This window comes from Nerophis lumbriciformis, linkage group LG04 (genome assembly GCF_033978685.3).
Source record: "Nerophis lumbriciformis linkage group LG04, RoL_Nlum_v2.1, whole genome shotgun sequence".
Lineage (NCBI taxonomy): Eukaryota > Metazoa > Chordata > Actinopteri > Syngnathiformes > Syngnathidae > Nerophis > Nerophis lumbriciformis.
The window spans coordinates 42,187,306-42,211,722 of record NC_084551.2 but is presented as its reverse complement, the minus strand read 5'-3'; the positions used below and the strand labels follow the sequence as shown (position 1 = coordinate 42,211,722).

Below are 24,417 nucleotides of genomic sequence, written 5' to 3'. Positions count from 1 at the left end.
TTTCAGCCAACAAGAATTACACTCTAACTAGAGAAAACATGTTGCAATAAATTGTATATGATTTTTATGTTTTACTTGCAAGCCCACCGACAATTTCAGTCCAAGAACCATTAAAAAATAACCACTAAATAAATCAGAAGTTACTCACAAGTTATTCAATACTTTAGTTATGGAATACTTACTTATTCTTACTCAAGTAATTATTTTGATGACTACTTTTACTTGAAAGAAAGAAACACATTCTTACTCCAGTACAATTATTGGGTCTACTCTCTACCCACCTCTGGTCTCCACTGCCTGTGGAAACTTTCGTGTTTTCACATTGACAAAACCATATTGACCCTGTGTACATCTGGTTAACATGTACTATGTAAAACATGTTCACCTGTTCACAACCAGGGTGTGCTAGTATGTATGTATTGCTTTAATGAGAGAGGAAGGGACAGCGCTACCTGTTATGTTGTGGTGGCAAAACTAGCAAGGTCAATAAAATGTGCACGAGGCCTAAAAGGAAAATGTGTTTATTTACTTTTGGAATTAACATTGGTAGCAGAGGATGGCTGCCAGTTACAAAGTACCGCCAAGTTTTGATGAAAGTTGGCCATATGAATGTTGGAGTAATGAAGTTAACACATGGAACCAGAATCACAGAGCTGGACAAAATCAACAAGCCAGCATATTAAAACATATCTTACATGGTACTATTAAAATAATAGTTAAAAAAATATTTGAACTCACAATTTGTAGCACCCATCCAACGCCGTATGAGCAAATGATACCACTCGCAGGCAAACCATTTCACTGCAGAGACAGCTTAGCTAGCTTTCGGGGTCAGCTAACCTCGGCTCACAAGATCTAGTTTCTCTTTAAATATCATTCTTGAAAATGGCTTTGCTAATATATATCTGCCACAAAATCAACGTTTTGCAAGTTGATTAAAAAAAGTGAGTACCGGAGATTTCTCTGCTAGCCAGTTATGGCTCCTGTGCCCCTTTCTGCTTTTGCAAATTACAACCTGTGATCACAAATTACAACCTGTGATTGAATACTCACCTGGGAGTGATAAGTGAGTCTCCAAACCCAGTGACGTTTAACATAAGGCTACCTAGGCTACTGTCAACAACTCGTGATCTGATTGGCTTTCCCAACTGTCTATCAACTGAATGTCCTCCGTTCATTTACCCTGCACAGCCGCCGCTAATGTTGATTCAGAAGGCCTGCGGCAGAATTCAAACAGCGCTGGCAACAAGCTAGCTGAATTCTATTTGGATAAAAGCTCTAACGTAAAAACAAGCAACAATGGGGCCTAACAGACATGGAGAGAATATGGTGAATACGTTTATATAATTATGGAAAGTAAATTAATGGTAACATTAACTTTTGTTATTTTATGATCATGATTTATGTTAGGCCAGCAGAGAAGGCTTTGCTGGCCCTGACGGCACACCACCACAACTTAACTCATTTACCATTTGCACCTCACACCTGCAGCGCAATGCGAGGTCTATCATTCATCTCTGTTCTCCAGCTTATTCGTTCAGGCCAGCTGATTAAATGTTAAAAAATCATCTTGGTATCTTTTGAACAAGGCTGGCTGAGGGTGATTAATTTGGATTTATTGTATCGTAGCACTTTTTTCATGGTCTCCATAGGAGTTACATTGTACTGTTTCTGGTGTGGTTGTACTTTGTAGAGGTGATTGTCTTGTGGTTCTATTGTCTATTGTATATGTTGTCTTTTTTTGTTTGCATGACCATTTTACCTTTGGGTACCAATGACATTAAACCGATCATGACTACAATGACAATAAAGCTTTTGTACATGGGCACTTTTTCCAGTGGCTACCAATCCATACAAAAACACTTTGAGTCGCAAATTTTATGTCAACAAATGCGGTCCACTATGTATGTCAACGTAAACTATGCGGACACTTTTTTGTAATAAGAAAAACATGGTCGACCTTGTTGAGTTGATTGACATAAACATGTCAACATAAACCGACTTAATAAACCACAATACTCTAAATAAAATGTGCGTACAGAGTACAAGCCATAATCACATCTTGATTTGCTTTATTTTAATAGTTAATGATAATGTTACTCACGAAAAAAGGTGTACAGAATCGCATCGCTCTGTGACGAAGTCCTTTCGGTACTTCATGAACTCTCTCAGGGTAACCATGGGGTCGTCGTCGATGTTAAATTTGTTGTCGGCAGACCAGGTTTCCATGGCGACCAACACAATGCGAGTATTCAGCTGTTCCTTGAAAATCTGGGAAATCAAAATTAGATGATTAAAAGGTGAAAATTAGATAATTTGTTATATTTTGGTATTTTGTTAAAAAAAAAAATCTTGGCAAATTAGCCTTTTAATGATGTGTCCACAGTGTCTGTTTATGAACATCAAACCTGAAAAAAATCTTCTCCCTAACTTTTTTCTTTAACTTTTTCAGGGTTTTATGACATCTCGGACCCACTTCCGCGTATATGCCAAACACTTTACAGTCAAGTTATGTAAAAAAAATACAAATAAAGAGACTTCACTACACATCTTAAAATCAACCCTATAGATCTGCCAACTATCCATCAGTCAGCTACAGATGTGTGAGCACTAAGTTCAATCATTTTTTTAGTTCGCAGGCGAATAGGCTAACCTAGCATGGTGGTGGTGTTAAAATGTGAGAGCAATGTTAGCATGTAGCTCACATAGCTAAGCTATGTACAGTAGTGCTTTTTGGAACACACTTCTCAGTGTGAGAAAGGCGTGGACAAACATTAAAGCTACAGACAAACAAAACTATGTGTTCCCAGTCGGGCTAATTGAAAGCACTACATTCCAGCATTGATATGATAGATTTTTTTCCAATACACTTAGTGATGCGAATCGAAAACCGTTTTTTGTTCAGAACCTGTTCGCAGTGTATTAATTCCTTGAAAAAAGTGATTATTTTAACAGACAAGTAATGTAAAAAAAAAAGAATAACACTTCACTACACCTTAAAATCAAGCCTGTAAATCTGCCAACTATTCATCAGTCAGCTAGAGAAGTGTGAGCTCTAAGTTCAATCATTTTGTAGTTCGCAGGTGAATAAGCTAACCTAGCATGGTGGTGGTGTTAAAATGTGAGTGCAATGTTAGCATGTAGCTCACACAGCTAAGCTAGTCTTGCTAATGTTTGTGTCCTCTTGTCCCACTGACACTGACATTATTGCATGTGATAATACATCACATACAATAATGTAACATTAAGGAGTGGCATCCATTCCGATAGACAAGCAGAGAGTTACAGTGTAAATATTAAAAGTGGATCAACAGCACAGTAGCGCTTTTTGGAACACACTTCTCAGTGGGAGACAGGCGTGGACAAACACAGCTCATTAGCATTAAAGCTACAGACAAACAAAACAATGTGTTCTCAATCGGGCTGATTGAAAGCACTAAATTCCAGCATTGGTATGATAGATTTTTTTTTCAATGCACTTAGGGATGCAAATCAAAAACCGGTTCTTGTTCAGAACCTGTTACCAGTGTATTCATTCCTTGGAAAAGCAATTCTCTTATCGATTCTTCCGGGTAGGGATGACATCATTACGCAACGTGCGTACTGCGAAGTGACGTCAGATCTCAAAATGGCAATGCTCTGTCGAACACAAACACTAACATTTTACTAGAAGAGATCGCAATTAGGGATGATGTTCGTTAAGAAATTATCGAGTTTGAGCCCATTATCGAATCCTCTTATCGAACCGATCCCTTATCGAATCCAGATAGGTTGTTGTGTGTGCTCTGAGTTCCAAAAGCCATAGAGGTTATATGACTGGGCCGGCACGCTGTTTATATGGAGGAAAAGCAGACGTGACTGAGGACAGCATGCGGCCGTTATAGGGTGAAGGTTTCAGGTGAGAGGACGCTAAAGGCACGCCCCCAGTGAGCTGCTATGTGCATTGTAAATAAAAAAAATTGCCAACAAACCAACCACCTCGTCCACCAACGTGGACGAGGTGCCGCTCACTTTCGACATCCCGGTGAAGCACACTGGAGAAGAAGGGGACCAGCACGGTAGTAAATCGATACACACAACGGGGCAAGAGAAGTCGGCTTTTACTGTTGTGGTAGCTTGCTATGCTAATGGACAACAAGACTGACTTTGAAAATGAGGAGAAGGGATCTGGCGTGTTTGATGGAGAACTTGCCCAGCTGTTCATTTCGGACACAGAAGATGAGGACTTTGATGGATTTGTGGATGAGGGTTGATCAAAAAATAATGTGAGTACATTGATAAATACTTCAATAAAGTACAACCCAACTCAGCTTTGCTCCTGCTGCCTTTTTAAAACAGCGTCCATGCATGCTAGCGTATGTTTTAAGAAAGCATATGTTTTAAGATAGCGTATGTTTAACCATGCCTGCGCCCAAAAATACGCTGCGCCTCATTTATGCGTTAAATACAGAAATAGCACCTGTAACTGACACGCCGCCTTTTAATACCGTGCGCCCTATGGTCGCGAAAATACGGTATAGTGGCTTCGATAACGGGAACCGGTTCTCAAAAAGGGATTCGAATCCATGGAATCGGTTCATCGAACAATCGGGAGAACTGGTTTCAAACATCATCCCTAATCGCAATAGCACTACTTGTAATATTTATAAGGCTGCTATTTCATCGCGAAAAGGAAGTGCGAGCAATGTACTGAAACATTTGAACACAAAGCAAGCAATAATTATAAATGAAAGTCGCGTTTTTGATCCGCTCCGATCTCATCCTAGGGAGCAGTAACGCTGGCAGGTCATCTGAATACATCAGGTATTAACTCACTAAATTTGTAATGTGATATTTGTAAAATTAAAATTAATGCCGTCTCATTTAGATGAGCATGCAAGAAAAAGGTTATGACTGGCTTCTAGGCGGGCAGTTCCGCTCCAGTTCACATCTGCCGCGAGACAAATGTCACCGAGCAGCGACTAAGTTTGTGGTCTATTTGCTACAGTAGACACTCCTAATTTTCTGTAGGTGAATTTTTAATTGTAGTCAGAGAAAAGTTGTATGTTTTTCTACCACCAGATTTTCTCTCAGTCATTATATCTCAGGTGAGCAATAAAAACATTGAATATCGTGTACAAGTCCATTCATGTCAGTAATTAACTTCGAATGTGAAACTAATATGTGATATTAACTCATTACATGCAAAGTGAGGTATGTCGAGCCTTTATTATCATTTTGATAATCTTGGCCTACACTTTTTTAAACCCCACATTTTCTGAGATTTTCAATTCAAGGTTTTCATAAACTGTAAGCCACAATCATCAAAATTATAACCACTAAAATAAATTGTCACGTTACTAAATGTTACATTCTTGTGCATTTCCCACATGATTTATTTTGTTACATTCTACAGAAGAATATTTTTTTTTTTTTTTTTTTTTTTTTTTAAAGTACCTTTTTTTTTTCTATGGTATGTCTATGACCTCACTGTAGGCTTTCTAAGGTCATGTTACCTGTAATCTAAACAAAATTGAGGCTAATCCACATTTTTTCAAAATAAGAATCGATAAGAGAACCGTTAAGGAACCGAATCGTTAAGCAGAATGGAAAGTGGAATCGTAACCTGAAAATCTTATCAAGTCCCATCACTAAATACACTATTGTGGCCTCCTTGCTGCAGGCCTCATCGGGCAAAAGGGGAATTCTACTTGCCCATGGTAATCAATGGTGACCATCCAAAGACAATCTGCTTCATGTGATCTTTTTTAAGGCTGTGACAAAGAAGCACAATGCTTCACGCCTTACAGTCGTGACCCTGTAGTCCGGCTCACATTTCGATACATAAGCACAGAAAGGAATGATGCGACAACAGTGATGCGAGCTATTTTGTATGGCTCCTGCACGTTCAGCCCTCATGAGTGGCTGGTTAATGGCTGTTTACAATGGGGAGTGTCAGCTTGGTTAAATGACAAATCAGTGCTCATCGCCGATACCAGGAAGTGCTTGTAGCGAGCTTTCTGAACGGAGGATGAATACAGTTCTTACCATGTCAGCCATATTGACCACTGACTTAGCATAGTTATTGGTGTGGCCGACACAGAGGCGATGCTTCTTGTACTAGAGTGAGACGCAGAAGGGGAGAAAGACAAGAGACAGCATATAAGGAGAAAATATAACCATAACAAATGATGTACAGTACATGCCAGTGTATTACATTATCTCAAGTAGTGTTGACTGTAGTATTTTAGATGACACATTTGAATGCCCATAAAAGCAAGAATAAATCATATAAGCCAGCAGAGTATATTATGCTATATTTTTACTCACACTTACACAGCACTATTTTACTATCCTGCTGCCACAAATCTGCTGTACACAAACCAGCCTAAAAATAGAGTCAAGTAATGCATTAATTCTTAGTACACAATTTTTGCTTAATTTTTTCATTTGGCAACACCGTCTCATTCAATGTGTTCTTCTTCATGTTTTAATTCACATGATGGTCTAGATTTTATTGCATAGTTTGCTGTTTTGCTCGTATCTGCTTTTAGTGGTAAGATATAGGCCCCTTGCAAACTCCAATAGGCCACACTCTGTTTGCTGCACAGTAGCCATGTTGGCCCACCACTTAGTACATTACATTCAATAGTCATGTGTCCGAATACAACCCATTTGTTAGCATCAAGAAAATGTCATAAATAGTATAATTAAGCTAGATGTATAAATCTCTTGTAGGCTCAACAGCATGTACTGAATCTTGATATCGCTAGCAAACATTGCTGAACAACAGGAACATCTATAGGTAAATAATGAGACAAAACATGAACTTCACACTATAAAAAACGGCAAACATGGGTTGTAAATTAGACTAATATTCGTAGCAGGAAATCAACTGCAAACAAACTACTTTTTTCTCATAAGCGTCACAATCACAGCAGCACAGCACTCGTTTTCAATCAAATGTTACCTAGCGATGCCGAATAAGTACAACCTTGTCTTTCCCTGATTCATGATTAATTTGTGGGCCACTCAGATGTAAAGACATGATGTGCCTCAAATCTTTTCTTCTGTAAATCCGTGTGTGTCAAATGACTTGAGGTGGTAGCGAGTAGTAACGTCTTGGTGATGATAATTGGTTTAAATCTTTCACAAATAATTTTTCTTAAGAGTGTATAAATCTACTGCATTCTATTTTTTTTTTTAAATGTAATGATTGCTGATATATTTTTCTTTAAAACTTTTAAAAAAAAGCCCAAATCTGCACTGATGTAGACCATCGCCTGAAACCCAGAAGTCCATGTAGGTCTTGTGATTGCAACCCAGCAATAACATAATAAATTGTCTTCAAATTTTGACTAGTACTGTATGCTCTTGATGTTAAAAACATTTTTAAAGCAGTGTATCACAAACCCCGTTTCCATATGAGTTGGGAAATTGTGTTAGATGTAAATATAAACGGAATACAATGATTTGCAAATCCTTTTCAACCCCTATTCAATTGAATGCACTACAAAGACAAGATATTTGATGTTGAAACTCATAAACTCAATTTTTTTTGCAAATAATAATTAACTTAGAATTTTATGGCTGCAACACATGCCAAAGTAGTTGGGAAAGGGCATGTTCACCACTGTGTTACATCACCTTTTCTTTTAACAACACTCAATAAACGATTGGGAACTGAGGAAACTAATTGTTGAAGCTTTGAAAGTGGAATTCTTTCCCATTCTTGTTTTATGTAGAGCTTCAGTCGTTCAACAGTCTGGGGTCTCCGTTGTCGTATTTTACGCTTCATAATGCGCCACACATTTTTGATGGGAGACAGGTCTGGACTGCAGGCGGACCAGGAAAGTACCCGCACTCTTTTTTTACAAAGCCACGCGTTGTAACACGTGCTGAATGTGGCTTGGCATTGTCTTGCTGAAATAAGCATGGGCGCCATGAAAAAGACGGCGCTTAGATGGCAGCATATGTTGTTCCAAAACCTGTATGTACCTTTCAGCATTAATGGTGCCTTCACAGATGTGTAAGTTATCCATGCCTTGGGCACTAATGCACCCCCATACCATCACAGATGCTGGCTTTTGAACTTTGCGTCGATAAACCAAAGGACCAAAGGGGAAGCGAACCATCTATTCGCTTCCCCTTTGGTCCGGATGACACAATGTCGAATATTTCCAAAAACAATTTGAAATGTGGACTCGTCAGACCACAGAAAACTTTTCCACTTTGCATGAGTCCATCTTAGATGATCTCGGGCCCAGAGAAGCCGGCGGCGTTTCTGGATGTTGTTGATAAATGGCTTTCGCTTTGCATAGTAGAGCTTTAACTTACACTTACAGATGTAGCGACAAACTGTATTTAGTGACAGTGGTTTTCTGAAGTGTTCCTGAGCCCATGTGGTGATATTGATTTCGGTTTTTGATACAGTGCCGTCTGAGGGATCGAAGGTCACGGTCATTCAATGTTGGTTTCCGGCCATGCCGCTTACGTGGAGTGATTTCTCCAGATTCTCTGAACCTTTTAATGATTTTATGGACCGTAGATGTTGAAGTCCCTAAATTTCTTGCAATTGCACTTTGAGAAACGTTGTTCTTAAACTGCTTGACTATATGCTCACGCAGTTGTGGATAGAGGGGTGTACCCCGCCCCATCCTTTCTTGTGAAAGACTGAGCATTTTTTGGGAAGCTGTTTTTACACCCAATCATGGGACCCACCTGTTCCTAATTAGCCTGCACACCTGTGGGATGTTCCAAATAAGTGTTTGATGAGCATTCCTCAACTTAATCAGTATTTATTTCCACCTTTCCCAACTTCTTTGTCATGTGTTGCTGGCATCAAATTCTAAAGTTAATGATTATTTGCAAAAAAAAAAAAAGTTTATCAGTTTGAACATCAAATATGTTGTCTTTGTAGCATATTCAACTGAATATGGGTTGAAAATGATTTGCAAATCATTGTACTCCATTTACATTTACATCTAACACAATTTCCCAACTCATATGGAAACGGGATTTGTAAAAAAAATTGCATTACTTGGCTCTCATTTGTTATAGACCCACCCAGTCCAACACGTTCTAATGCTATGAAAAAGTGTCTGGTTGGGTATTTTTTAGTCGTTGTAGTTCATTTTTTAATAAAATCCTCATATTATTTGGATTCACATGCTTTCTTACATTGGATAAAGGTCATTAGCAAATATATAAGGGGATCCAAAACATGAAAACAAACTTTTTTACTCAGTGATAAAGTACCGTACCATCAAATGGTCATTGATCACCATCAGCTCAATATATTTTGTCTCATCCCCAACACTTCGTGACAAACGTAGAGCCTGAAAATATAAAGAGGGAACACTGTTAAAAAAAAAAGAGCTCAAACGAAATTATGTTATGAAAAAATAACAAACAGAAATATCCATATACATAGTTAAACCAAGTTTGTTTCTAAAAAAAACAACACACAAGCAGCTCTTATGGCAGCTGTGGATATGTGAGAATAGACGATGCAGGAGGTTAATATTTCATAAAAACGATGAGCGAGGATAATGTGGAGAACTGCTGAGTGGTAGAAAAAATTGCTCAGCTTTAAAAAGGGAACAATGATGATTTTCCTCTGATCTGAATTATTACTGTTTTTAATGTTAGATACTCATGTTAAACAATGCCAGAGCATCAACATTTGCAACATCACATAGTTTTGAAACCCTTTTTTTTTTTACAGTGGGCCATTTGTGATGTCACAGATTGACGGCTATACTAATGTGGGCATTTCTAGTACATTGCCAAGCCCCTGCTCTGCTCTCTTGATCCGATGATCCGATTATTTTTTAACATTTTAGCTCTCTAATAGATTGAATTTTTAATCTCTTATGATATTGGCGCTTTCATAATATCGGCGCTTTTGTGTGTTTCACAAAGTCAAAATTTTTGGTCACAAACTCAAAAATGTTTCACAAACTCAAAAACGTTTCAAAAACTAAACAAAAAGTTTCCCAAACACCCTAAATGATTCGCAAGCAGAACATTTTTTTTTTTTCAGGTTAATACTTTTGGCAAGGTTTTTCAATTTTGTGTTTGGTTTCTCACGAGCAGAAACCATAGGACAGGGCACGGGAGAGACAGGGGACAGTCACCCCCCAAGCCAGCAAGAGACCACACCCCACGTGGGCAGAGGGGCGGGACGCCCTGCCCTAAGGGGCCCACAGACTCCCTGCAGCCGGACAGGAAGACCGCCCCTTCCCCGCCAAACGTCTCGGTTATGTTATATATAACATACATATATATATAACAACAATAATAACATACATACACACACACACACACACATACAGGCCGGCGGGGCAGCGATCCAGTAGGTGTATGCGAGTGGGGACTAATAATGTGATTAAAATTGGGGGACATCATGGCCATGGTGGGTCCCTATCATGCCAAGCCCCCCAAGTGTCTAACATGCAGTTAAAATTGAGTCATGGACAAGCAAGTGGCCTAGCCAGTATCCAGATTTCAACCCCATAGAAAATCTTTGGATGGAGTTGAAAGTCCTTGGGCAGTGCCAAAACATCACTGCTCTAGAGGAGATCTGCATGGAGGAATGGGCCAAAATACCAGCAACAGTGTGTGAAAACCTTGTGAAGACTTACAGAAAATGTTTGACCTCTGTCATTGTCAACAAAGGGTAATTAAAGTATTGAGATGAACTTTTGTAATTGACCAAATACTTATTTTCCTCCATAATTTGGAAATAAATTATTTTAAAAATCAGATGTGATTTCTTGGATTTTTTTTTGTAATTTTGTCTCTCATAGTTGAGGTATACAGGCCACTCATCTTTTTGAGTGGGAGAACTTGTACAATTGGTGACTGACTAAATACTTTTTTTCTTCACTGTATATATACAGAGGTGGGTAGAGTAGCCAGAAATTGTACTCAAGTAAGAGTACTGTTACTTTAGAGATTTATTACTCAAGTAAAAGTAAGGAGTAGTCACCCAAATATTTACTTGAGTAAAAGTAAAAAGTATGTTGTGAAAAAACTCCTCAAGTACTGAGTAACTGATGAGTAACCTGTTCGTTAAATGATGACGGCAACAAATAATGCACAAAAACATAAAAATAGCAATGAGCAAACTCAGAGCCAGGAATATCTCTTAAGCAACTAAAACAATAATATATATTAAATAATAATACATTAACATACAAAAATTAAGGCAAATTGAGCCACAATAACTTAACAGCACCATAGGCTCAGTAGGCAGAGATTACAAAGGAAAATAAAACTTTAGCCTTTACGCAAACCATAAACTGATAGGTGTGGGCTGCACCTGGGAACACACTGATTGTTGTTTCTATGCATGCGTGTGTGTGTGTGCGACTGTGCGTGTGTGTGTGTGTGTGTCTATGAGGCTGCAGTGCGTTAATAAAAGTCCCCACACGATGTACATTTGACAGTGATTCATAGCAGGGAAGCTAACATCAGCCTACGGTGACAGCCAAAATGTCTACTAAGGTTACTTACCGCGATGTGCTTCCTCAAATTTGGCATTGAGTTAATGTAAGCTTAAGCTTGTTAATCATGTGACCGCCTGTCACATGATTAACGGTGACTCACCGGTGACTGCATTTGATTGGTGAAACGGAGTCAAACGTCACCAGTGACTGTATTTGATTGGTGAAACGCAGGCATGCGATAGATCCTACTTTGAAGGTCTGTTTGACAAACCAAAACAAACAAAGTGTGCATTAACAGATCGATGAAAATCAGTAGCGAGTAGCGAGCTGAATGTAGATAAATGGAGCAAAGTAAAAGTAGTGTTTCTTCTCTATAAATATACTAAAAGTATGTTGCATTAAAACTACTCTTAGAAGTACAATTTATCCGAAAAACTACTCAAGTAGATGTAACAGAGTAAATGTAGCGCGTTACTACCCACCTCTGTATATATACACATATATATAATATTAAACTAACCTAATCCATGGTTTATTCTAATTATTTCTGCTCAGTGATTACTAAAATAACAATTTATCTACGATCTACATACGTGTTATTTTTTACGTCACATTTCGTTCGCAATATTTGTTTGCTTTATTTGTGCTGAAAATCGCATTACTTTTGTTGTCACCGCCACTGAGGGTGTTCCATTAGAGAAATACTTGTCTTCTTCTTCTGTTATTTCTTATTGACGGCAGTGTCGCAAATCACTAGCTCCGTCAGCAGCAACACCAGTCTTTGTAAACTACGGTTTCTAAGCATGAGAAACAGAAAAAGGCGGGGTACACCCTGGACAAGTCAACCCTCATCGCAGGGCTAACACAGATGACAGACAACATTCACACTCACATTCAAACACTAGGGACAATTTAGTGTTGGCAATCAGCCTATCCCCAGGTGAATGTCTTTGAAGGTGGGAGGAACCTGGAGTCCCGGAGGGAACCCACACAGTCACAGGGAGAACATGCACACTCCCCACAGAAATACCCCGAGCCCGGGGATCGAACCCAGGACCTTTGTATTGTGAAGCACACACACTAACCCTTCTACCACAGTGCTGCCCTAACGTAAAACAAATTGGGGTAAAATAAACAATTAGTAACCCCACTTAAAATGATGGATGAGACACTGCACATTAATAATATAAATGATTGTCTTCTGTGCAAATTTTAAGAAAGTTAACAGTGGAAATTACAAATGAGGTAGTTGATACATAGAATATGTTTTATTTATGCTGTGAGCTGTGACTTAAAGTTTAACTGCTTTGTAGATACACTGAGATTAGGTCTAAATTCATTGTGTTCTTCATGGTGTTTTTGAAACCACCATTTTTTTTCCTCAGAATTTTCAAGAGGATTATTTGTGATATGTACCTTTTCAGAATGTGCTTGTTCTATTTTTAGGCTGAAGTAAAACATAGAAAACAATCTGAAGTTGTCTTTATTTTTAAGTTATTATGCCAGGATTTTACCCGTCCGGCCCACGTGGGAATTGATTTTCCTTCATGCGGCTCCTGAGCTAAAATTAGTTTGACACCCCTGCTGTAGAGCAAAATTTAAGTAAAATTAACACCAAAGCATATCCAATACATATCTAGACCAGAGGACTTTACAATTTTTGAGGCAAATACCTTTAAACTGATGGCGAGATGGAGCCGGGACACCCCTACTCATATACGATGTATAAAATCATGTTTTGAACTAACCTGGTCTTTGTTAGTGTGCAATACTCAATATCAATACTCAATACTCAAGTGTGCAATATTCAAAAAATTAAGTATAATGCCGCCATCTGCCAATTGGAAATTGGCGTTGGTAATCGCTAGATGGCAACTAGAGCACTTATCGCTAACTGGACACTAGCACTGCTAGCTATCTTAAATGCAAGGTACAGTGAATCGGGTGGCCATGCCCATGCTGTGTATAAACTATACACAGCATGTGTGTTGGATTTAAAGACATTTACATTTGTATGAAAGCTTAAAGGGGAATATAAATAAAGTATTTTCTTCTGAATGTCTAATCAACCAAAGAATTTTGGTTCCTCTGTAACCGCTGTTAAAGATCTCTGCAAGAGAAGTGTGTTAAATGTAGATTACAATCATCATAGATCCCATAACAGCTTTGCAAACAAACATCACAACCCATACTGTCCAGAGTAGATCAAAACACAACACATTGCTTATACATACCTGTCTCTTTTTTCTCCGATAAACATCCCTTGATCCAGGCAATACAGGGCTGGGAAATGGTGGCTCTGGAAGGGCTACTAGGAAGATGAACTATCAGTACTCTCAATCAATTTTGATCCCACTTGCAAGCAATGCTCAAGCTTACCAATGAGATCATGAAGAAGTCTCTCTGGTCCTCCAGATTTGTACAGCGTGTGAACACTGTCATCCTCCTGAAGCACAAAGAAAACATTTGGAAAAGGGTCAGTTACTAATGCAATGCCTCACTTGCACCACAACTTTGGACAATACTTTCAACCCTAGAGGGACAGTCTGAAAAAGGTAAGTATATGTTAACATTCACTGCTTACTGAATACTTTTACGGAACTTTACTTTACTTTTAATAGAGTCTGATAAAAAGAGGATGATTTAGACCAAATAATGTCAAGTCTGTGTTGCCTACAGACCGTTAATAAATTGTCTTTACTGACTACCAGGGAAGGCAGCACGGTGATGAAGTGGTTAGCGCGCGTGCTTCACAGACAAGTTCCGTAGTTCTATTCCCAAGCTCAAGGACAAGCGGTGGAAAATTGATCGATGGACTACCAGGGACAATGACAGTGAGAAAATCACACAAATTCTCTTTTCTGCAACAAATTCCCTCGAATAAATTGGGAAGATTAAAATAACAATTTTGAAAGTCTAATCAACCAAATATTTTACAACACCCCATTAAGTACCGTCACAGACCCCTGTTTATGACCTCTCGTCCAGAGTAGACCAAGGGTGTCCAACATTTTTCACTGTGAGTTGCACATGGAAAAAGATGCTAAAACAATAAAATGTAGGTCAATGTATGCGATTGTTATAGCTTACCAAAGCAAAGCAATGTAATATCTAATAATAATATACACAAATTCATCCATTCATTTCCTACCGCTTATTCCCTTCGGGGTCGCGGGGGGGTGCTGGAGCCTATCTCAGCTGCATTTGGGCGGAAGGCGGGGTACACCCTGGACAAGTCGCCACCTCATCACAGGGCCAACACTGATAGACAGACAACATTCACACTCACATTCACACACTAGGGCAGGGGTGGGCAATTAATTTTTACCGGGGGCCGCATGAGCAACCCGAGCACTGCTGGAGGGCCACACCGACAATATTTCAATTACATTTTTCTCAAATTATTTTTGATATACCGTAAGATAAATATAAAAAATAATAATATTTTCATTTAATCTAACTTATCTTCATACAAAAGCAGATGGCTTTTGATGGTTTTATTTTTAACACTTTCTTACACAACACTTTGTATAATATAATGTGAAGTGAAGTGAAGTGAATTATATTTATATAGCGCTTTTCTCTAGTGACTCAAAGCGCTTTACATAGTGAAACCCAATATCTAAGTTACATTTAAACCAGTGTGGGTGGCACTGGGAGCAGGTGGGTAAAGTGTCTTGCCCAAGGACACAACGGCAGTGACTAGGATGGCGGAAGCGGGGATCGAACCTGGAACCCTCACGTTGTCGGCACGGCCACTCTACCAACCGAGCTATACCGCCCGTATAGTATATAATGCAAACATTTCCATTACTGTCACTTTATCCTGCATCCTCTTTGTTGTGAACGTAGCACGCCTGTAAGGTGATTGGCGAAGAAGGAGGAAGCGTTGCTGTTGCGGAAATGAGGAGTGAGGATAAACGTGCGTGTGGAAAGAACGAGATAAGTTGAGCTGTGTTAGTATAGGTTGCTCAATAAAAGTTTAAAAAGAGCGTCAGACTTGGTGTGCACTTCTTCTGGACGCTACAATTGGTGTCACAAGTGGGATGAAATTCCTCCCAGTTCGCCTTGCCATCAAACCTGAAAGTCTTCATTGAGGGCGGAATTCCCCCATGCCAAGCAGCGTGCACTGCACCTGTAGACGCTGCCTCTCTCCTCCCTCCCTCTCTCTCTCTCTTGGCGCGAGCTCCTCACGTCCGGGATTTACACAGACATCTGCAGTCGCTGCCGGCACCTTAAGTCCCCACTCAATGTCCTTCTCCTCCCGTTCAATCTTGACAAAGTCGCCAGGAAACATCGTGGCACGTACCTCCCGATGACGTAGCAGGCTGAGCACACAAGCAACGCAGTATCCTCACACAAGCAGCGGCAGTATGCGCAAAGTTCTACTTCTGACACCAATTGTAGCGTCCAGAAGAAGTGCACACCAAGTCTGACGCTCTTTTTAAACTTTTATTGCGCAACCTATACTAACACAGCTCAACTTATCTCGTTCCTTCCACACACACGTCTATCCTCACTCCTCATTTCCGCAATTTAAGAACACAACATCAACTTCAGCAAGTCGTTACACTATATTCTTTAAACACAGCAACCTGTGTACCACAAATTAAGCACACATCTTTACCTTTAATTTCTGTAAAGAAATACTGGCAGTCCATGTCTTGTTGAAAACACGCCATTCGTCATCAACTTTTCTTTTTTTAGCGTCTCGGGGATAACAGGGCATCACTTGTCGCTGTGCACCTTCACTCACAGGTTACACACGGACATACGCCCATAAATAACACTTTTCAAAATAAAACCAGCACAATTGTATTGCATGCACGACATAGATGTTATTTTAAATTTATTTTGTAATTTGTGATTGCAGCTGTTCACATTCACTCACAATCGCGCATGAGCATACGTCCACACGGAAGTAATACAAATAACGCTTTTCAAAAAAAAAGCAGCACCGTTGTATTGCACACTCGAGATAGATACTTTTTTAAATTTATTTTGTAATTTCTGATTGGCCTCACGCGGGCCGGACAGGGACGTACAAAGGGCCGGATGTGGCCCGCGGGCCGCAGAATGCCCAGGTCTGCACTAGGGCCAATTTAGTGGATACTAAATGGATACAATTTATACACACAAATATCGTTAATAATAAAATAATTTAGTTTTTAGAATATGCCGAGGATAAATCTAAAACAGACTGCAGCCCAAAAATGGTCCCCAGTCCCACTTTAGACAATCCTGGTCTTGACATTTTTGATAATGTTATCTCTGGTCTAAGCACTGAAATGTTGCAAAGAATGTCAATGAACATCTTTGGTTGGAAAGTGATTATCTATATTCCATAGTTAGTATTAGTAACGAAGTCTGTTTGAAATGTACATAAACCAAGCGAGTCATTGCTCTTGAGCCACATTTTGGAGATCCCTGAGATACAGCGTCCTAACTTTTGTGTGGGGGAAAAATCACAGAGATCAATAGTGGTTGGATGATATTAAAGAAGTGAACACTATTTTCGCATATTTCCGTTTAAGAAGCGCCTGTTAAAGTACATAAACCTGCAAGACAAATCTGTGGGGAAAGCACCCTGGTCCTCTATGATGCTACATCCTGTTTACTGCTATCTACTGTACCTCAACGGCACTTGTTTTCTCTTCCGTTACAACATAGGGGGGATAAAGAGTTAATTTGAAATGCCACAGGATACATTATTAACAGCATTGACCATCTGAAAAAATAAGGTACAGTGAAGTTAGCCTAGTGCGCCCTATTTTCTTGTTTAAACGGTGAATTGCAGTAAACGAAGGAAGGCTCAACATGTTGTATCAATGCTAACGCCGTAGCTAACTGACGCCTTCCATTACAGTCGGGTTACCAAGCGTATTGCTTTAGTCGAAACCGCCTTTGTAACGAGCGCTTCCTATGATGACATTACAATCTAACATATTTAATTGTGACTTTATGGGTTCAGTGCCGAGTAAACTTCACGTAGCTTGTTAGCTTGCTAGGCGGCTTAGCTCGTCGGGACTCGGCAGTCAGGTGTTTTAATGTGCTAGCAAAAGTGACGGCAAAATATGACGTCATTATGCGTGATTGTTTTTTTCTTTCCAGTTATTTTTAAGAATGTTTTCGTATTTTATATGTATGTATATATATATATATATATATATATATATATATATATATATATATATATATATATATACACACAGACACACACACACATACTTGCCAACCTTGAGACCTCTGATTTCGGGAGGTGGGGGCGTGGCGGTTGGGGGCGTGGTTAAGAGGGGAGGAGTATATTTACAGCTAGAATTCACCAAGTCAAGTATTTCTTATATGTGAAGTGAAGTGAATTATATTTATATAGCGCTTTTCTCTAGTGACTCAAAGCGCTTTACATAGTGAAACCCAATATCTAAGTTACATTTAAACCAGTGTGGGTGGCACTGGGAGCAGGTGGGTAAAGTGTCTTTCCCAAGGACACAACGGCAGTGACTAGGATGGCGGAAGCGGGGATTGAACCTGCAACACTCAAGTTGCTGGCACAGCCATTCTACCAACCGAGCTATAACGCCCCAATATATGTATATATATATATATATATATATATATATATATATATATATATATATATATATAAGAAATACATATATATTTCTTATATATATATATATATATATAAGAAATACTTATATATTTCAGTGAATTCTAGCTGTATACACATATTTGTTTTATTTTTATATATATATATATATATATATATATATATATATATATATATATATATATATATATATGTATATATATATATATATATATAAATAAAAGAAATACTTGAATTTCAGTGTTCATTTATTTACACATATACACACACACATAACACTCATCTACTCATTGTTGAGTTAAGGGTTGAATTGTCCATCCTTGTTCTATTCTCTGTCACTATTTTTCTAACCATGCTGAACATCCTCTCTGATGATGCATTGCTGTGTGGCACGCACAAAAGTGCTTTAATCAAATGCACTAGAGTCTGGAATCTTCCATCTCTCCCTAGCATGGCCCAAAACCGGTCAATCTTTGCTTCCTGAGGAAGATCTTCACTGCCAAGCACTTGGTAGTCCACTACTTCTTCCCGAAGGCTATCCAGGTCCAATCGCAGCTGCGGCTTGGAACTTACAAGCGTATTTCTTCATCTTACTCGTCGTCGGCGTCGCCATGGCTGTATCTTCCTTGTTCTTCTGCTTCGTCTCCTTGTTGTGTGTGCCGTTGTGCACTGCACTCTCTAAAAGCCGTAGATGTTATTGTCACATATGCATGTACAGTAGATGGCAGTATTGTCCTGTTTAAGAGTGTCACAACATTGCTGTTTACGGCAGACGAACTGCTTTACGGTAGACGAAAACGTGACTGCTGTTGTTGTGTGTTTTTACCGCGCTGGAAGGACTTTAATGAAACAATTAACCCACATAAGAAACCAAGAACTCGCCCTCGATCATTCTACAGTTATAACGTGATTGGGCAGGCATGCTGTTTATATTGTGGGAAAGCGGACGTGAAAACAGGCTGTCAACACGTCACTCAGGTCCGCATGGAGCTGGAGGGGGCGTGGCCTCCAGCTCCGCCTGAATTTCGGGAGATTTCCGGTAGAAAATTTGTGCCGGGAGGTTTTCGGGAGAGGTGCTGAATTCCGGGAGTCTCCCGGAAAATCCGGGAGGGTTGGCAAGTATGCACACACATATATGTGTGTGTATATATGGATGTGTAGTGTGTGTATATATGTATATATAACTATACTTTCTATGCGTGTGTGTGCGTATATATGTGTGTATACATATATATTTTTATTTTTTTGCTTTAGATGTGAATTCAAGTTTGCATAGTGATAACAAAGATGCAGCCACATTACATAATGATAGCACAATGACAAGTTTTAATAGACTTGAATGACAAAGATCAAGAAGATAAGGAGTTTATAAAGCTTATACAGTCAGTAAAAACTGGCATCTAGCTCGGATCTTTTTTTAGTAATTTTATTGTTCAGTTGTCAAGTCCCATCATGCTTTTTTCCCAGCATACATTTTTCCCAGCAGACCTTACCACAGAGTGTTTGCTAATGAAATGAGAGCATTGTCTCAGGGACAGCTCATATTAGGTCAACCACACTGTAGTGAATAGAACTACAAAGTGTGTGTGTGTGTGTGTGTGTGTGTGTGTGTGTGTGTGTGTGTGTGTGTGTGTGTGCTAAAGCTAGGTCAGCTAGTGCCTTACTTTGCTATCACTTGATCAGGTGATCTATTCAAACCAAGATGAGTCTATTTTGATATAAATTTTGTCTGGCTTCTTCTCTGTCTTCTAGGTACTTCTTTTTTCTTCCCTATGTGAGTTGCAGGTCAGCCATATTAACACCATGTCTTGCCGGGACATCCACGCCACCAACGCCTTTGCCTTCTTCATTGCCTTTGTTTCTGTGGCCGGGATGGCTGTAGCAGCCTTAATCCCTCAGTGGCGCATAACCAGACTGGTCACCTTCAATCGCAATGCCAAAAACATCAGCGTTTACGATGGGCTCTGGGTGAAGTGCGTCAAGCAGGATGGTTATTCGGGATGCTACTTCTATGACTCAGAGGTACGGCCGTGAGGTTTTTGGCTCCAAAACATGAACATGTTAGGTTAGGTTTTTCCAGTGGTGAAACAATTATTTTAAACATCTCAGCGGAAGTTCACGCACTTTATTCTTACTACTTTGTTTAAGTGTCTTTTGCTTAATGACAGCATTCAATCTTAATGGGTAGGAACTGAAACTTTTTTTTATTGGCACTGGCGCAGACATAAGGGATAGTAACTAAACTGGGGGGACAAATATATAAAATATCACAGGAGTTGTTAATGCACAAAGAACACTATAACAAAAGTGTGGTATATGTAATACCTTAAAAACCTTGAAGTAGGGATGTGCCAATCGATCGGCCAATTTTCATGAAAAGGTATGCGATCACATTGCTGATTAATGAATTTGATGCCAATCATAAACATCAAACCTCTGCAGCTGACACATGTTTAGCCCTCCAGCTGACAAGTAACTAACTGTGTGTCTCCATATATAGTGTTCTTGTCTTACATAGGGATTGTGAATGGTTGTGAAAATCCCCCCGGCTCCCAAAAAATTCCTCTTAAATGCTTCACAAAAAGTAATTTTAGTTTTAGAATGGCCCAGCCAGAGCCCAGATCTAAATCAAATTGGAAACATGAGGGGTGACTAGAAATGCACAAAAATCCTCTCACACGTTTGCAAACATTATCAAGAGATGCTATGTTGTTCGAAACGACAATGTTGTGTGCACCAAGTATTACTTTTAGGGTGCGCACACTGGCGCAATCAGCTATTTTTTTTTTTTACATCATAAAACCTGCTATTCATATGTTCACTTTCTACACTATTTGTCTTCACTGTGTCCAATAACAGAACGTCTCCCCTCTCATATTTCCAGTGGTACTCCAAAGTGGACCAACTGGACCTGAGGCTCCTGCAGTTCTGCTTGCCCGCAGGTTTAGTGTTCGGCTCTGTGGCCTTGCTGCTATGCATGGCTGGCATGTGTAAAACCTGCTGCTGCTCAGAAAAGCCTGAAGCGGACATTAAAAGTATTCGCTTCTTGGTGAACAGCGCGGGCTGCCACCTGGTGGCAGGGACATTTCTCTTCCTGGGCGGAGCTATTGCCGTAGCGCCCTCCGTGTGGTTCCTGTTCTGCACCAAGGAGCTGAACAACAGATATGACAACATTTTCTCCGATGGCTTCGCGGTGTATGTGTCCATAGGCTGCTCTGGGGGGCTGATGCTGGCCGCCCTGCTCATGTTCATGTGGTACTGCATGTGCAAAAAGTTGCCCTCGCCCTTCTGGTTGCCGCTTCCCTCCATATCAACCTCGGCATCCACTCAGCCGCTCACAGCTAACGGATTCCCGCCTTCGCCAGTTTACGGCCCTCAACCCTTCCCACTGCATCAGGCCTATCCTCCCACGGTAATTGACACGCAGACATATGTTCCGGCACTGGGCTATGTGCAGAGTGTGGCCGCACCCACACCTCCACAAGTGTACATGTCTCAGATTTCTGCTCCAGATGGGTACTGCTCAGAGGTAGGGGGCGGACAAGCATACAGCTACGCACCCTCTCAGAGCTGTGCATCCTCTCAAAACTACGCACACTCTCAGAGCTACGCACACACTCAAAGCTATGCACCAAGCTACGCCGGCCGCCGCTACTCTTCCCGCTCACGCATGTCTGCCATTGAGATTGACATTCCTGTGGTGATGCAGTAACACAAGTGAATGAGATGGTCATAGAAGCAAGCATTTGTTGAGAGCTTATGATATTTCATGAAGGATAACATTTACCGTAGAACAAAGAGTCATGTTGCCGGCGAAAATGATTCAAGTGTTTGTATAAAAAAAACCACTAAATTACATGTCCACTTACTAGCCTTTTCCCTGTTTGCCCAATAAGGAGCTGAATATACATATATTTACGTATATAATTAGTTTGGATGCCAAATTACTTCTCCTGTTACATGAAGTGCCTGAGATTCACAAGTTTGTCCATGTAAAAAAGATTTCTGCTACTACAGAACTCCTTTGGTGCAAAATGAATTGTTCAATAATGTGACTTTAAAGAGCAGCTGTCAATAATGCACTAATATGTACTAATGCAAGTAACTGTGCCACTTGACAATGTAGAATTGATTATTTGAATTTGTATTTTGTTGTTACTGTATTGTGATCCCAACTAGCTGTCACACGCATTAAGTTATGACACTGTACATCAAGAAACACTGTAAAATGTGGTAAAAGTAGTAGCTTGTATCACTGAATGAAGAACATTCCAAACTAGGTTTTTAAGAGCACACTACAGCATTTATTGACTTAAGTGTCTGCCACTTTTTTTTGTTTTATTGATTTTTTTCCCCGCATTAAACACGAAATGTGATTGTTGTGATTTTGGTTCTTCAAGTGAACAATGAGAACAGACTTGGAGTTGCCAGCGTTTTTAAATGCAATTGACCTTCATATGTGCGCCATCTGACGACTGAAGTCACAGTCTAAAACCCTCACTAAATGAGCCACGAGTCAAAGGAAACTTGACATAATTTGAATGCACTTTTCTGGTTCATTGTTTTGTTAAGTAGCCTCGTTTAGGCGTACACACACCCATTTTGTATTCACTTTATTTTATAACCTGTGCTAGCTTTTATTGGAGTATTATTTCTTCATGCACAGTATTCTAGAATTATTTGTTAAAATGCTCGTGAAAAATGTTCTTGTAAAGTTGTTTAGCATGAAGGTTATCTGTAACCTGGGCAGTTTTTATTGTGGCACACATTTTGTCATGTGAGAGAAAATCCAAAATAATGACGTCACTGTCAAAACATTGGGATACGATACTTCGATGTTTACCTTGAAGACATAACTGAGATGAAATTACACTTTACAATATTCCCACAAATGAGTATAAATTGGTGAAAATCTGAATTATTCAGATATTACTTCTGCCAGTGGTTAATCATAATTTCAAAAAGGAAATATAATAAGGCCGTCTTTTAAAAGACTCTAAGATTTGGCTTTTTTCAGTGAGTCATAACTCACATCTCTGCTTCAGTTGGAGTGAATTACTAAAAAGCGTACAAGAGACACCATCTTTCCTCAACCCTCAGCACCGGTGCCCCACAGGGCTGTGTTTTGAGCCCCTTGCTTTTCAGTCTTTACACCTATGACTGTATTCCCATCCATCCTAGCAATTCCATCATCAAATACGAAGGTCCTGAGTAGTACTGGGTTCAATCCCGGGCTCGGGATCTTTCTGTGTGGAGTTTGCATGTTCTCCCCCTGACTGCGTGGGTTCCCTCCGGGTACTCCGGCTTCCTCCCACCTCCAAAGACATGCACCTGGGGATAGGTTGATTGGCAACACTAAATTGGCCCTAGTGTGTGAATGTGAGTGTGAATGTTGTCTGTCTGTCTGTGTTGGCCCTGCGATGAGGTGGTGACTTGTCCAGGGTGTACCCCGCCTTCCGCCCGATTGTAGCTGAGATAGGCTCCAGCACCCCCCGCGACCCCGAAGGGAATAAGCTGTAGAAAATGGATGGATGAATGGAATTTGCGGATGATACTACAGTAGTGGGGCTCATCACAAAAGGGGACAAGACTGCCTATAGAGAAGAGGTGAAGGCACTGTCAGACCACTATGCCAAAAACAACCTAATTCTCAATCCCGCAAAGACCAAGGAGCTGATTGTTGATTTCAGGAAAAAAATCACTGAGCCCATCCAGCCCATCTACATCATGGGAGAGGAGGTGGAAAGGGTCTCAGAGTGCAAGTTCCTGGGTGTGAACATCTCAAGCAACATGACCTGGAAAAGCAACACCACTGCACTCCAGAAAGAAGGTCAGCAAAGACTATTTTCTGAGAAGGCTGAGGAAAATTGATCTGGCTGATAACCTGCTCCTGTCCTTATATCGCTGCTCCGTTGAGTCAATACTGACCTACGGTATCTCTGTGTGGTTTTCTAGCTGCATGGTGGCAGAGAAATAAATTACAGGGGGTCATAAACGTGGCCCAGAGGATCACTGCATGTCCTCTTACATCTCAAGAGCACCAGTATAAGAGACACTGCAACAGGAGAGCAAACAGCATCCTCAGGGACTCATCCCACCCAGGTCACCACTGGCTTGAACTCTTGCCCTCATGTAGGCACTATAAGACCATCAAAGCAAGGACAAATAGATTGAAAAACAGTTTCTATCCAAGAGCTGTTATTGCCCTAAACACTGCACGTACCTGAACACTCACCACTTTATTAACTTGCTTACCTCTGATAGAGATCTGCTGGGCAATATGTTTTTAACATTTTATTATATTTTTCTATTTTAATTTTTTTTAGTATTGTTTGTTGTCTTAAGACTATTTTATGTAGGTTGTTTTAAAAGCAC

The 24,417-nt window shown here is 40.0% G+C and overlaps 2 protein-coding genes across 10 annotated transcripts in view; one reads left to right on the top strand and one right to left on the bottom strand.

Moving 5' to 3' along the window:
- The window catches only part of adam22 (ADAM metallopeptidase domain 22), a 224,930-nt gene that overhangs the window by 50,306 nt on the left and 150,207 nt on the right, over positions 1 to 24,417 (bottom strand). For 7 of the 9 annotated variants that reach the window (XR_009814889.1, XR_009814888.1, XM_061955760.2 and 4 more), the window contains exons 7-11: positions 13,812 to 13,878; positions 13,667 to 13,743; positions 9,243 to 9,317; positions 6,028 to 6,099; positions 2,105 to 2,271 (exon numbers count right to left, since the gene is read on the bottom strand). Coding sequence is in view for 7 of the 9 variants with exons in the window: in XM_061955760.2 (XP_061811744.1) it covers positions 2,105 to 2,271; positions 6,028 to 6,099; positions 9,243 to 9,317; positions 13,667 to 13,743; positions 13,812 to 13,878 (458 nt within the window). In the remaining 2 variants the exon portion in view is untranslated. Of the gene's footprint in view, positions 1 to 2,104; positions 2,272 to 6,027; positions 6,100 to 9,242; positions 9,318 to 13,666; positions 13,744 to 13,811; positions 13,879 to 16,059; positions 17,441 to 24,417 lie in introns of those variants that run through there. The other 2 variants (XM_061955746.1, XM_061955715.1) reach the window with 2 other exon arrangements.
- On the top strand, positions 17,030 to 22,418 carry cldn12 (claudin 12). Its single transcript, XM_061955811.2, has 3 exons — positions 17,030 to 17,173; positions 19,795 to 20,064; positions 20,927 to 22,418. Exons 2-3 carry the CDS (start codon positions 19,846 to 19,848, stop codon positions 21,752 to 21,754), a joined length of 1,047 nt encoding a protein of 348 aa, XP_061811795.1. The 5' UTR covers positions 17,030 to 17,173; positions 19,795 to 19,845; the 3' UTR covers positions 21,755 to 22,418.

Coding starts and splice junctions, on each gene's coding strand:
- cldn12 (XM_061955811.2), top strand. CDS start 19,846: ATGTCTTGCCGGGACATCCACGCCACCAACGCCTTTGCCTTCTTCATT. Junction 20,065..20,926: donor GCTACTTCTATGACTCAGAG/GTACGGCCGTGA, acceptor TCATATTTCCAG/TGGTACTCCAAAGTGGACCA.